Here is a 13,818-nt window from a genome sequence, read left to right as displayed (position 1 = left end):
CTACTCTTTTACCAAATAATAGTGGGATTGATCGTAACATTATAACGCCCCCATGGCTGAAAGGGCGAGCATGTTTGGCGCGACTGGGATGCGAACCCGCGACCCTCAGATTACGAGTCGCACGCTTTAACACGCTTGGCCATGCCAGGCCAACAACTATGTAATGATGTTAACACCATGCGTCAAATGCAGTACTGTTTGTTTCATTATTTTTGTACTGTTGAGTTTAACGGAGTAAATAGAATATTTTATTGTATTAATCTTCTGTTAACGGAAAGACGATTCAAATATACTCACAAGTAAAAATCGTATTTTTATTTATAAGATTTATTAGTCAGAATCATTTCTACCCTTACCCATATCCATTTTGAATGAAATTTCATATACATCTGGGTTAAAAGAGTACCAGTAATTCCAGAAACAATTATGTTTTAATATCTAAACCAATTAGAGAGTAAATTTTTCGTTAAACAAGACTTGGGCTCTTTTGGCTTCTTGTCGGCAAGATATTGAAAACTTGAACATGGCATATATAAATTTATTTTATATTTTCTTGCCGTTTGTATTTAATCATAGGTACCATCTTTAGGGGGAAAGTAATAATTTGTGTCTCTCCAATCATATTTCATGCGTATTTGTTATTTTTGAGAGACCTTTTAATTATTTATTTGAGAAATTCTGGCTTTAGTTCGTAACTTCTTGCACAAGACGTAGTGACGTCAGACGTTAATGTCCACAAATGCACGGTGTTTTATAAGCGGTAGTGTGAATAGTCGCCACGCGACTTAAGAAGCGTAGTTGATTAATTTTTCTAGATATTTTTTCAAAATGATCATAACGTTAAAGACCCTTCAACAACAAACTTTCAGGATCGAAATAGATCCGTCAGAAACTGTAAGTTTTATTATATCCTATTATATTTACTATTTTAAAATAGTATTTGCTGATAATTTAGTGCATTTGAAAATACTGTCTGCTATAAAGTACAAATCTTACACTACAGTCTATAAACTATTGTAGTATAGCATTAACAATGTTAGTACTATACTACTAGTGCTAGTAGTACAGTTACTAGCCTGTTATCATTATTATTGTTACAAGCTGCTGGGCTAGAATTTAGGCTATAAACTTATTAATCATTTCTACAGGTTTTTATAGAGCACTATATAGTAATAATGATAGTACTTTTAAATATATACTATCTTGAAGTATGTTTGTTCATACCCACATTATTTGAAATTGCAAATGTTTTGTTGACTAAAGCAAATTTTAATTTTTTTAAATTATCGACCATGTGCAAGGTTCATGAAGTAAAATTATATGTTAGGCTTAGCTTCAGCTATCAGCTTGATTATGGAAAATGATGTTTAAGTGTATATATTTTGTGTGATTATTCAGTAATAAAATCAAGAGTAAAAGAAGTAAAACACAGTTTTGAGACTTCAGTTTGACTTGTTTTTTTTTATTTCGACGTTTTTGCTGAGTATGTTATAAAGTTAACTGGTATTATCAGTGTTTTTGGAAGCTGCTGGGTTTCTTGTGAACCAATGTTTATCATCCACCTTAAAACTAAAAAAATACTACATAATGTTTTGTACATTTGCATTTATCATCTAAATTAGCTTTGAATGTAAGGACTGTACCTCAAGAACAGTAAATGCTGTTGTCCATACAGCTATCCCAACTGTTGGCAAGAATCATGAATAGAAAAAATATGCCAAGATGGACCTCATTAAGTTGTAACTGGTTGGAATTTGTGTTGAGAAAAACGTCATTGTCACAGGTGTTTGTTTCTATCCTTGCATCTATTTTGTATTCATTTTTGACTTTATTTCATCTCTTACATGAAACCTTAATTTCCCAATTAAATATTTTTGTGGCACCTTAGTGAAGTCAGTTTTAAAGTCTGGTTACATATAACATCTACTTGAGTACTTTTATCATGATATAGAAGTCTTATAAAAAAAATATTAAGGTAATAAAACTTCTAAATCCATTTTAAATACTGTTTTTGCCAACTTTACAGATTCTCTTCCGAATTTTTTCTAACACTCAATTCAATCAATTTTTAAGTTATTACAGTAAAATATGTAGGTACGTGGTTTCTTCCGTCTCCCATTTGACCCTTATTTTTATATAACAGCTGGGTCATGTTAGCAATGATCTGATCACCAAAGGTTTTCCTGGTATTTAGTGACATGAAAATTTAAGTTAGAGCTAATACCTCCTTGTATTTGGCTTCTTCAAAGTCACTGTTAACAATTCTGTTAGTCCACAAACATAAACAAGTTAAAACAACTTCTAATAATAAACTGTCTAAGTTCCTGTTTGTGTTTGAGTTCTATATTTGTACTAAACAGACTTGATCATATTTTAGCAAGCTTGAATTTAAGCATTATCTTAACCAGTTTTTGTAGTGGTCTGGAAGTAACTGTTATAATAACATGTTCACTTAGAGATACAAATAATAAAATTACATTCACCCAGGGGAAAGCTAACAGGAAGTTTACTTTCCCTCATGCAAACTTGTAATTACTCATGAATTGTTTATCTAATCCACACAGTATGTTCACTTTCATTGGTCATAACTAAATTGGGAAATCCAATTAAAAAGATGAAATTCCTCGAGCATAGATAAATTCTTCATGAATGTAATATCACTGTTAATTAATCTTATGTTTAACTTTTGAGTAATATTTTAAAGTAGTTTCATTTTTCATCCACGTATGTCACTACTCGCTACATTTTTAATAGAAAATATAAATTATAATCTTTGGTATATTTTATTATGTGTAATGATATAGTTTTTATATATATACAATTAAGTATTTTTACATATAATGTTTCAGTGTATATTACTCATGAATGTAACATCACTGTTAATTAATCTTATGTTTAACTTTTGAATAATATTCTAAAAAACCTCATGAAATGTAAATAGTCTGAAGTCCCAAGGCTAGACAAGCAAAATTGTAATAAAAAGAGCAGGATTTGATAAAATAAATAAAAAAAGATCACAAACTTTAAAAGTATAGTTGTTTACCTTAGATGTATGGTTATCAGTATCTAAGAATTTGTCATAAAAATAAGAAAAGATGCAAGAAATAAGGTCCTGGAAGACTATATGAACTCAATAGAGTTGGTTAAAATGAAGCTGAGGGTAAAACTTGTATACAAGGGGAATAACTAAGCGTTAAACAGTAAGGAATTCTTTAGACATATGATGGGTAAGCAGAATGCTAGGATGGAGAGCTGATCATTAAAGACTGAGATGGGAAACTAATTAAATTATATGTTCTCACCAGTTTTAAACAGGAAGATGCAAATATTTAGCCTCAAACAGAAACATAATGTACATAAAAGATGTTATTTTAAGATATAAAATTGGAAGAGAAATGTTTGGGAAACCAAAGTAAATGGTAAATACCCTGGACGAGGTAACTATTATCCTAGTTTTGAAGGAACCAACAAGCTACTGTTTTCTTAAAGATTGTCAAGCAGTGGAAGAGTATTAAAAGATTGGAAGTTAGAAAAGGTTTTTGAGTGTGTGATTATAAGCTATTTATTAGGAATATAGTATTAAAGAGGGGGTGAGAGAGTGGCTTTGTATATGAATGTGAGTTACATTCTGGCAATTTTTAAATTACTGTTTTTATTGGTAGTGTGATGATGCCAGTCAGATCATAAAGATGTATCCAGATAAGGGATTTAGAATATCTAAAATGAGAATATTCCTCGTACTTAACGGCACCTGAAAACAAATGTTGATCAGTTAACTTGTCATGCTTGTTACAGTCTACGTACTGCTAACTTCTAATATATTAAGTGCATCTTAACAACTTTTGGTAGAGTTTAGTAATTGTTACAAGGCTGTGGCACATGAAAAACCAGATGTTTTTAATGAAGTACTTTTTAACTCTATGACCTACTGGAATGAAAGTTTAATATAACAGCAAGGAGATTGAATCCATTTATCCAAAAAGGCTTCTAGTGTGAACTTGTAACAGACAACCAAATGATACTGAGGAAATTGGTGAGAAACTTTACAATGAGACAAAGATTTCATCTGTTGATGAAGTTATAATTATGAGTGATTTTATGAAGACTCCTGCTTCTGTATTAAAGGACTTAGATCATTTAGTGAGTTGGGTAAATAACTGTCAGATGGGTTTTAATTATAGTAAATAGCAAAGGTATTGCATGGGGGTTATCATAATGTCATGAAAGAAATTTTTGTGTAATAGTCAGTCTATAAAACCTTCCAAACAGTAGGGCAAATATGATTTTAGGTTGTATCAACAGAAATGTTGAAAACAAGTCTAAATAGGTTATAATTTCATTGTACAGGTCACTGGTTCGGCACATTTGGAGTGCTGTGTGCAGTTCTGGATTCCTTACCTTAGGAAAGACATTGAGTTGTTATAAAGGGTTCAGAGGAAGGTTACAGGAATGGTGCCTATAATGTAGGGGTTATTATATGAAGAGGGGTTCAAATCTGTTTTATCTTGAAAAACAGAGTTAGACCTGATTGAGGTGTTTTAGATTGTAAAGGAGTTGATACCACTTATGTTTTTTTTTTTTTACTTTTTCTAACAGTGAGAGTAGTAGAACTGTGGGACATAAGTATAAAGTTTGGCAGGGTATGAGTCATCTTTAGCTAAGAGAGTATTATTTTTCTAACAGGGTTGGTTGCCTTCAAGTGTTGTAGAGGTAATACATTTAAATAAGTTTAACAAAAAGTTTGATCAGCATATGAATAATAAGGCTGGCTTTAAATTTTTTTTTGTGTAAGTTAATTTGGTTTAGTGTGTGTAACTGTTAGGATAGACCAATTGGTCCCATGTTTCCAAAATGTTAAAGATGTACTGCAGAGTCACTTAACTCTTTCACCATGGGTAAAAGGCCACGTCTTCATATTTGTTGACTTTTATTCAAAATTTTATTGAACTATTGTTTAATTTATGTCAATAAGTTTGGAACCAAATTGTAGATTATACTTCAAACTTTATTATATAAGAGTTAATTTCTTAATTTAAAAGTAAATATTAAAAGAACCCACCTAAATATAGATTTTAGTTACTGCAGCACTGGTTAAAATTAGATGTTTATGATGTCAAAATACTAAGTCTATGTAGTTTTGTACAAAGTAGGAACTCAAATTACAAATAATGACAAGTTATAAGAACCTCGTATCTTTTTATTTTGGTGAGATATGGTTTATGCACTTAAACACAACAGCTCCATTCAAATTTTTCCATTTTTTGAAATGGTCCCTTATATACACTTACTTCAATATATGATATGAATAACCAATCAACAGCTTAGAATGTCCCTAGAATGATTTTCTCAGCCATGTTGGTCTTTGGAAAGGCTACCATATTCTTTTTATCCAAGATTTCAATGAAGTAGATTGTGTCTTCAGTATGTTCAAAGTTTCATTATTTTTTAATCTAAGTACATCTTAGTTACTAAGATTAATAAATTATAGTGAAATTCTATGGTATTGGTGTAGTTAGTTATTTTTTTATTTTTTGGTTATTCAACTTAAAATATATATAAAACCTAAAAAACATTTTGATATCCTCCAAGTGTGAAATTTTAAAAGGCTTAACAACCTATGTCTAACAGTAACTGAGATAAAAGGTCATAGGGAAGAGATAATTGTTGTTGTTTTTTACTTCATGATTTATTTCCCTTTTTTTTTTATGATGGTTACAAGGTTGGTCAAATGACAGACCCCACATAGTTAGAGTATAGAAAATAATATATAAAGTCTTACTGAGAACAAACATTTGAAATGCATTCAGTAGGTTTTATAGATGTAAATAATACTTGATATTATTGGGATGAAGAATAGTTTTTAATCATAACATGAAATCTCTTTGCACTCAGACCAGTAACAAGGCAGACTATTTTCACAAACATATCTTTAGTAAAAATATTTCATTAACAAATGTTTTTCATATACAAAATACTTGTTACTGTTACTAAAAGTCTACCAAATTTTGTGATGATATACATGCTGTATCGAAAGTTTATAGTGTAAATACTTAATGTGTACAAACATGTGTACAAACTCGTTTATTATACCAAGCCTGTAGTGAAAGAATTGAAGCAGTTTGATATGGTTTCGCTAAGGGAAAGTCTTGTTTAAAAAAATCTCTGACATTCTTTGCAAGAATGAAGGAAATACTGTGGATTTAATGTCTTAATTTTTATAAAGCATTTGATAAGGCACCTTACAATATATGTTACAAAAATTAAATCTATAAGTGTAGAGAAAATTTTATTAAATTGTATAGAAAATTAGTTAGAGAGTAAAAAGCAGAGAGTAGTAACAAATAGTTAGATGTGATTGTATCACAGTTACAAGCAGTGTGGTTCAGGGTTCTGTGCTGGGTCTTCTGCTGTTTGTGATTTATATTAATGATATTCACTCTGGAATGACTTACAAAATATTAAAGTTTGTAGGTGATGTTAGTATTGTTGGGGTGGCTAACTGTATCAAAGATGCTACAGTCTTACAGGTAGATTTTAGATCATTTAATACATTGTAGCAGATGTTTAACAATCCAGATTGTAAGGTGATGTATATAGATTTTCACAATTCAAATTACTGTTATAATTTAAATAGGGATACATTAAGAACTTTGGTTGAATAAAATTATTTTGATGGTGTGACTGAAAATTCACTTCAGTCATCTGAACAGTGTATTGTAGCTAGCAATAGGACTAACAGGATTTTGAATAGCATCTATGGAAATATTGATTATATGACAGAGGATATTATTGTTTCACAGTATAAATCACTTGTAAGGCCTCATGTAGAGTACATGTACAGTTTTTGGATCTCTTTTTAAGGCTGCTGCATTGTTGTACAAGGTTTAGGAAAGAGCCATTAGGATGATATCTGGGATGGTGGGATTGTCCTATGAAGAGAGACTAAAATCTCTAAACTTGTTTTCTCTGGAGAATGGAAAGGCCAGAGGGGATTTGACTGAGGTGTTTAAGATTGTCTAGGGTATTATTAATAATATAGATCTATTAAACTTGTGTTCAACAGTGAAAATAATAGGATAAGAAGTCATAAATTCAAATTTTGGCAGCATAAGTCATCTATAGCTTACACTTTTCAAACAGGGTGGTTTGCTTGTGGAATGAGATTCCTTCAAGTGTGGAAAATTTAACTAATTTCAATAAAATATTGAATAAATACAGGAGTTGTAAGGGGTGATTATAGTTGAGATGAAAAGGATGTCCTTTATGAGTTAATAAGCTCCTTTTTGTCTCATTAAAATTTTATGAATTTATAAGAAAAAGGATAGCTCTTTTGTCCATCCAGATTACCTCTAAATATTAGAACCATTAAAACTAAATTATTTCCTATACATGGGTAACATTACCCAATCACATATTTATCAGTTAAAAATAAACTACCAAGCCTACTGTTCCATGATAATTTCACCTGAGACCATGTATGGTGTGCATTACCAAAGTTTCAATTTATTTCAGGTTACCTCATCTCATCATGCCAAGGATAAAAATGTTTTCAACATTTATTCAAACTCTTGTATGTTTCAAAACATTGTCTTAATATTGTCTTTGTTATTCTATGCTTCTGAAGGAAATGACTTTGTATTTTAACCTTTTACCTAAAGCTAATTGTTTGTAATTTGTTTTAGAAAAAGATTTTATCTGTACAAGTCTTTATTCTCTATATATTGGTAACTTGTATATCAGACATGGTTGTTTTATCAGCAATTGTTAATCATTATTTATGGTTCTATAATTTCAAATTACTTTTTATATTTGTCATGTTTAAAAAATATTTTTTGCTCACTTGCTGTATGGAGTTCTTTATTAAATAAAATTACATGTTTATGTTAAAAATACTTTTTGAAAGAAATATCACAATTTAAGCATTACAAAAATAAACATACCTCCAGTCAGTATCCTTCAACACTCACCATGAAAAAATAAAACAAATTTGTATCACTTCTACAAATTCCAGAAACTTTTCACTTGCATAAATTGTAATGGTTAGATTTTAAAGCTGTATCTTGTAGCCTTCTGTTGTAAGAGCACCAATTTATTATTATCAGTTTGAAGGCATAACACATTTACTGCTGGTCCTCTTCCTAAAATCTGTTAAGAGTTCTGTAAATAGAAACTTGCACAACTTTATGCTTATTAGCTGACATGGTGTTGGTTTTATTTTTCAGCTAAAATCGGCCTGTTGTTTGTCAGCATGGTATACAGAAAATATCGCATTTCAGTTGAAAAAGAGCATAATATAGCCTTTTCCTACATCAAGGCATTAATGAAAATTATACTGATTTTGTATAGTCTGATGAGTACTTGAGAAAATACAAGAAACCGTGAAGTAAAATAATCGATAACTACATGAGATAGAAGTTCTGTCTCAGAATAACCCTCTTACATCCTAACCATGACATTCAATTCCACTTTAATGTTGTTAGTTCAAAACTCTGGGAGGCTTCCACAGAACATACTTTTCCAGACTACTAGTTCTTTTTAGCACATCATCTGATGCTTTACTCTCTGGAATTGGAAATAAGAGTTAAAATATATAAATATGCAAGTGACAATTTGCTAGACGTTATCATGAAGAGAAGCACTTAAAACTGTGATTAATACAGTCAAGTATCATTGTGTAGCCCTGGTGAAGCCATAATGGTGAAACATTGGCTGAAATAAGTTTGGCATTATGTGGAGAGTGAAGGTCATTTTGTTTTCTAACTTTATTGTCGTAATAATCTCAAGGGTTACCATTTTTCTATAGGTAAAAGTCTTCAAAGAAAAGATTGAAACAGAAAAAGGGAAAGACTATCCAGCCTGTTTTCAAAAGTTGATTTATTCTGGTAAGCTACAAAAAACAACTGTAGTTTTTATTTGAATATATAAGTTGACAATGTAATTAAGTCTGTACAATTTACAATGATGTGTGAAACATTAGTAAAGTCTCTGACTGTGGGGTAACAGCAACAACTTAATGTATTTCATTGTGAACATGAGATGACATTACCAGTATCCCTTTACAGTATGTCATTATGGAAACATGCTATGTTTGAAATGTGTTATAAACTGTGGTATAGTATGTATAACTGACTGTATTAGTATGCAGTTATAGTTCATGTTTCAGAAGTTTCTTGCTTAATTTCTATCATACTAGAACACCAGAAAATGAGACCATATCAAAACCGACAAACCATTTAGTATATCAGTATTGTATTTGATTTGAGAAGTTGTAAATTTTACATTCTCAGAGAATTGTCTCAACAAGTTGATAGTATATGAACATTTTGATATCTTTTACATGTATTTTCAATTGCAATGCCAATATTAAGTATTACATGATAAAAATGTTTCATATTTATAAAACCTTTAACAATAAGCTATCATTATGTATTAACTTTCCAAAGTCTACAATAGAAAACTGTACCAAAAATGACTTTTTTATATAAAACATTTTTAGCAAACATTTCTCTTCAAACCTGAGTGTTAAGAAGTGAGTAATGTTAGATGAATTTAGCTCCAGAAATTAAAACATTAACAAACAATTTACACTCAGGTTGTGGTTTTTTTCCCGTTCTTCACCTACCAGCTAGTAACGTATTTACTTGATGCTCGTAAGTCTTTGGTCTAACACAATTATTCTGTTAACACATTCTGGTTGTATTTCTTTCATTAATGTTGTATCTATGAAGATAAAAGTTCATGTAACTGTGCTCTGTTAACTTCTTTTATAAAAGTTTTCAATTTAGGGTTAGCAACTAATTTGTTCAGAGTAACTAATCTCGAGTCAGTGAAGTGTTTTATCTACAGAAAATAAAAATTTTACTAACAGTGTGATTGTATTATATTATGATGAATTTTTAAGTTAAATAATGGAACTGAAGAAGAAAAATTTTTTTTTTTGCTGATACCCCATCTAAGCACCAATTTGTTCTGAATTAATGATATGGAAGTTAGTCATATAGTGCTTGTATACATACGTTATATTACTTATACAAGCTAATCATGTAAATTCAGCTATTATTGGTAGGATGAAGCTTCAAGAATATTGTGTGTTGAAGAATTGGCATTTAGACCTTTTCCAGTGAAGCAAATTCAATAAATATTGAAATGATCATCTGTTTATATAAAACATATCTCCTGTTAATAAACCATTACCATCTGTTTACATAAAACATATCTCCTGTTAATAAACCATTACCATCTGTTTACATAAAACATATCTCCTGTTAATAAACCATTACCATCTGTTTACATAAAACATATCTCCTGTTAATAAACCATTACCATCTGTTTACATAAAACATATCTCCTGTTAATAAACCATTACCATCTGTTTACATAAAACATATCTCCTGTTAATAAACCATTACCATCTGTTTACATAAAACATATCTCCTGTTAATAAACCATTACCATCTGTTTACATAAAACATATCTCCTGTTAATAAACCATTACTCTGTGATTTTAAAAAACCACCAACTTTTACCTTCCATTTTGTATATGTTGGGTGAAAATTCATTTTTATAGTTTTAGTATATCAACAAAAGTTTCAAATGAGCAAAATAAATTCGGCTCTAATATGATTATATTGTTATTATTCTCAGTGATACTATTTTAAACAGCAGGTGCACAACTTACAAAGTCTTAGCATGAAATTGCATATATTTATAATTAGTAGCACACGGAGAGTCTAGTAGATTAAGAGGTCTTTAACCAAAGATTTTGGTGATTCTTGTATCATTCATGTATGATTCAGTAAATTTTGTAAAACTTGTGCAACCTATTCAAATATATTTATAATAGTATCTTCTTTACATTTAAAATCACCTAAAACATTAAAATAAAAGTAAAGAATTCTGTATAGTACATTAAGACTGTGTACTTGTTGTTAAACATTCTTTTCAGTAGTGGTTTGTTTTTTTGAAATGCCAGTAAAAACTGTTTATTTCATGATAAACTTGGTTAATTCTTTATAATGCTTGGTTTTCAGGGAAGATTCTTAATGATGAAAACAAGATAAGTGAATATAACATAGATGAAAGCAAGTTTGTTGTCATAATGGTCACAAAAGTAAGTTAGATTTATTTTTATGAATAATTTTTGTTTCCTCTGCATCTAAGTATTTATTTGAAATGTTTTCTGGTTTTTTTCAGTATTAATGGGAATATTTTTTACATCTTTTGTGTCATTAGATTCATAATAATTTTATGAATCCCAAAATGGAAGTCATCTTTTACTTGTATTCATTTTTTCCTTTTAACAAAGCTAAAAGTACATTTTTATTTTATTGTGAAGAAATAAAGACAAACAATGTATTTCAAGCTTCTTTCCTATCTATAAGATAATAAATGACTTCATACATTTCTTATGAAATGCTGTGAATCATTCTAATGTTGTCATTGAATGTCTGTTGTTTCTATAGAGAACTTTCATACTTGGTTGAAATGAACATTCCTCACTGGACCAAAGACAAGCTTAAGGGCTCATAATCCTTAAATCCAGGATTTGATTCCCTCACAGTGTACACACTTCAGTTAGCCCATTGTGTGTTTGTGTGTAGCTCTGTGCATAATAACAAACTGTTATAGATTGTAATAGATGTTAAATATATAATATTGACTTTTTAACCAAGCTGTTCTTATTTTCTTTTTGAAACCCCTCTAGAGTCCAAACATTTAAAGCTGACCTCATAACTTCAAACCTGAATTACACCTTAGGTTTTGTAAACTAAATATTTGTTTCCAGGTCTCTTTAGTGTTAATATTTAAAGTTGGACTGAGTTTAACATTGGTTCTTGTATTAGATAGGTTATAAGTGTATTACAAATATTTTAGAAATATATCACTGTGCATGGTAAATGTGGAATTGTCAACTGTTACTTGTATTAATTAACGTTTTCTTAGAGCAGCTACTAATAACACTTGCTCTATTTATTTCATGCCAAAGCTGCTACCTGAACATGGGAACAAGTTAATCTTAGAGTGATAAAAAGAACGTATTGTTTAGTATGCTTAGTCCATGGATCTAAAGGTTTTGTAGCCTTAAGAGAGTGACTGTTAAATCTCTATATAGTCAGATAAGAGTTGACAGTGGGTACTGTATACTAGTTGCCTTATTTAGCAATCTGAAATTAGGGGTGGCTATGAATAGGTAGCCCTTTATATAGATTTACAGGAGACTTTAAAAATCATTGACAGTTTTCTAGCTGCCTTTTTGTTTTCCATTATTGTCACTTTAAACACAAAATTAAAACATATTGTAGAGTTTATAAAACATTATATCTCTTTAATGTACCAAGATTTCTGTGAACTGTTAATTTAAAATTATTTTGATACGTATTAGAATATCACGTTTAGTGGTATTGTACTATTTATAAAAATTCACTGTATTATTTTAATATGTTGATTGCTCCTGAAGTTGGCTACCTTCCAAAACACTGAGATGCGACTCAAGGAGTAGCTATCTGAAGGATGTTGCAATTGTTATCGTGTTGTATTGTGTACCAGTAACTAGAGTAGTTACAGTTTTTAGTCTCGTGCAGGCTACTCATAAAATCATAAAAGCTAAGTGTATTATCTTTGCAATAGCTGTATGTGTACAAAAGAAAAGCATTTGTTTAAGTGATCAGAAGTGTAACAAGAATTTGTATGTGGATAGTTTCTAATACATCTAAAATGTATGTTACCCCATGAATGATTATAATATGCAAATATTCACAAATATGGCTTCAATATTAGGCATATTTTGAAAATAATAAAAGCTTCTTGTGTGTTCTGTGAAAGTTGTTACTGCTGACAGTTGGAAGAGCATCAGACAAGGTAGAGAAATGAGATTCTTGTTTTTAAGAATATGTGGCAGAGTTTTATAAGTTGACACAACTTACAGGGTTCAGCCAAAAGTGGTTTCAAGGTACATGTATGTTCTAAGGTAAATATATTTGTTTGTGCATCCTAATTGTAAAAGAAACTTTCAGGAGAAAGTTGACAACAAAAGTTTCAGTTAACCTGATGGGATTTATTTTAGTTTTTTTGAATAATTTGTATATATTATGTAAGCTACATTTCTTTTAAGTATATGGAGAAGCAAGTTATCCCTGACATTCTGGGTGATGGGGGGGGGGAATACATGTGCCATCCTTTTTCATATTATTCAACATGCTGTGTATGTAATGTTGAAAATGTCAGATTTTCATGTGTTGCTGAATTCACAACAGTTCATGTTAGAGTAGAAGAAAACACCAGGTACAGTACACAAGGATACTGAAAGAAATGTTGACTATGTATTTAGGAGACTATAAGGGTTATAAAAAGGCAGTGGTGAAATGGACAAAAATATTTATTCTTAATATGAACATCAACTTGCACTTTGACTTCTGAATCGGGCCAAGTTTGGAATTTTAGACATATTTTTAGTATGAAAACTTTGCCAAAAATATCATACTTTCTTTTTTTTACTTACAAAGACTTATATTATTGACCAAAAGGTTCCCAAATTTCATAAGGATACATTTCATAAATTTGAAAGTATAATCAGTATTTCTTATCTAGTTTGGGTTGGTCCAGTGGACTGACAATGTAAACATTCAGTTAATCCTCTCTGTATACTTATACTAATTTTTTGTTTTTTCTTTTTTTATGTTATTTTTAGATCTTATACAATTTATTAACCTTATATAAGTTTAACTTCATTATAATTTTATTTATTGTATAATAATGTTTATTACTGTTGCCTTCTTACAGTTGAAATTATTTAAAAGGTTTAATATAGTTTTAATGGAG

General features: G+C 30.0%; 1 protein-coding gene across 2 annotated transcripts in view; it reads left to right on the top strand.

The window, feature by feature from the left end:
- Positions 1-506: 506 nt before the first annotated feature.
- Positions 507-13,818, top strand: part of LOC143248601 (UV excision repair protein RAD23 homolog A-like) — a 103,601-nt gene continuing 90,289 nt past the window's right edge. The window contains exons 1-3 of one of the 2 annotated variants that reach the window (XM_076497095.1): positions 507-894; positions 8,804-8,882; positions 11,031-11,110. In XM_076497095.1, the coding sequence (XP_076353210.1) occupies positions 829-894; positions 8,804-8,882; positions 11,031-11,110 (225 nt within the window). In that variant the 5' untranslated portion in view covers positions 507-828. Of the gene's footprint in view, positions 895-7,513; positions 7,571-8,803; positions 8,883-11,030; positions 11,111-13,818 lie in introns of those variants that run through there. The other variant, XM_076497096.1, reaches the window with a different exon arrangement.

The sequence above is a fragment of the Tachypleus tridentatus genome, chromosome 4 (genome assembly GCF_004210375.1).
Source record: "Tachypleus tridentatus isolate NWPU-2018 chromosome 4, ASM421037v1, whole genome shotgun sequence".
NCBI lineage: Eukaryota > Metazoa > Arthropoda > Merostomata > Xiphosura > Limulidae > Tachypleus > Tachypleus tridentatus.
The sequence above is the reverse complement of the archived record's forward strand: the minus strand, read 5'-3'. Positions and strand labels throughout refer to the sequence as shown.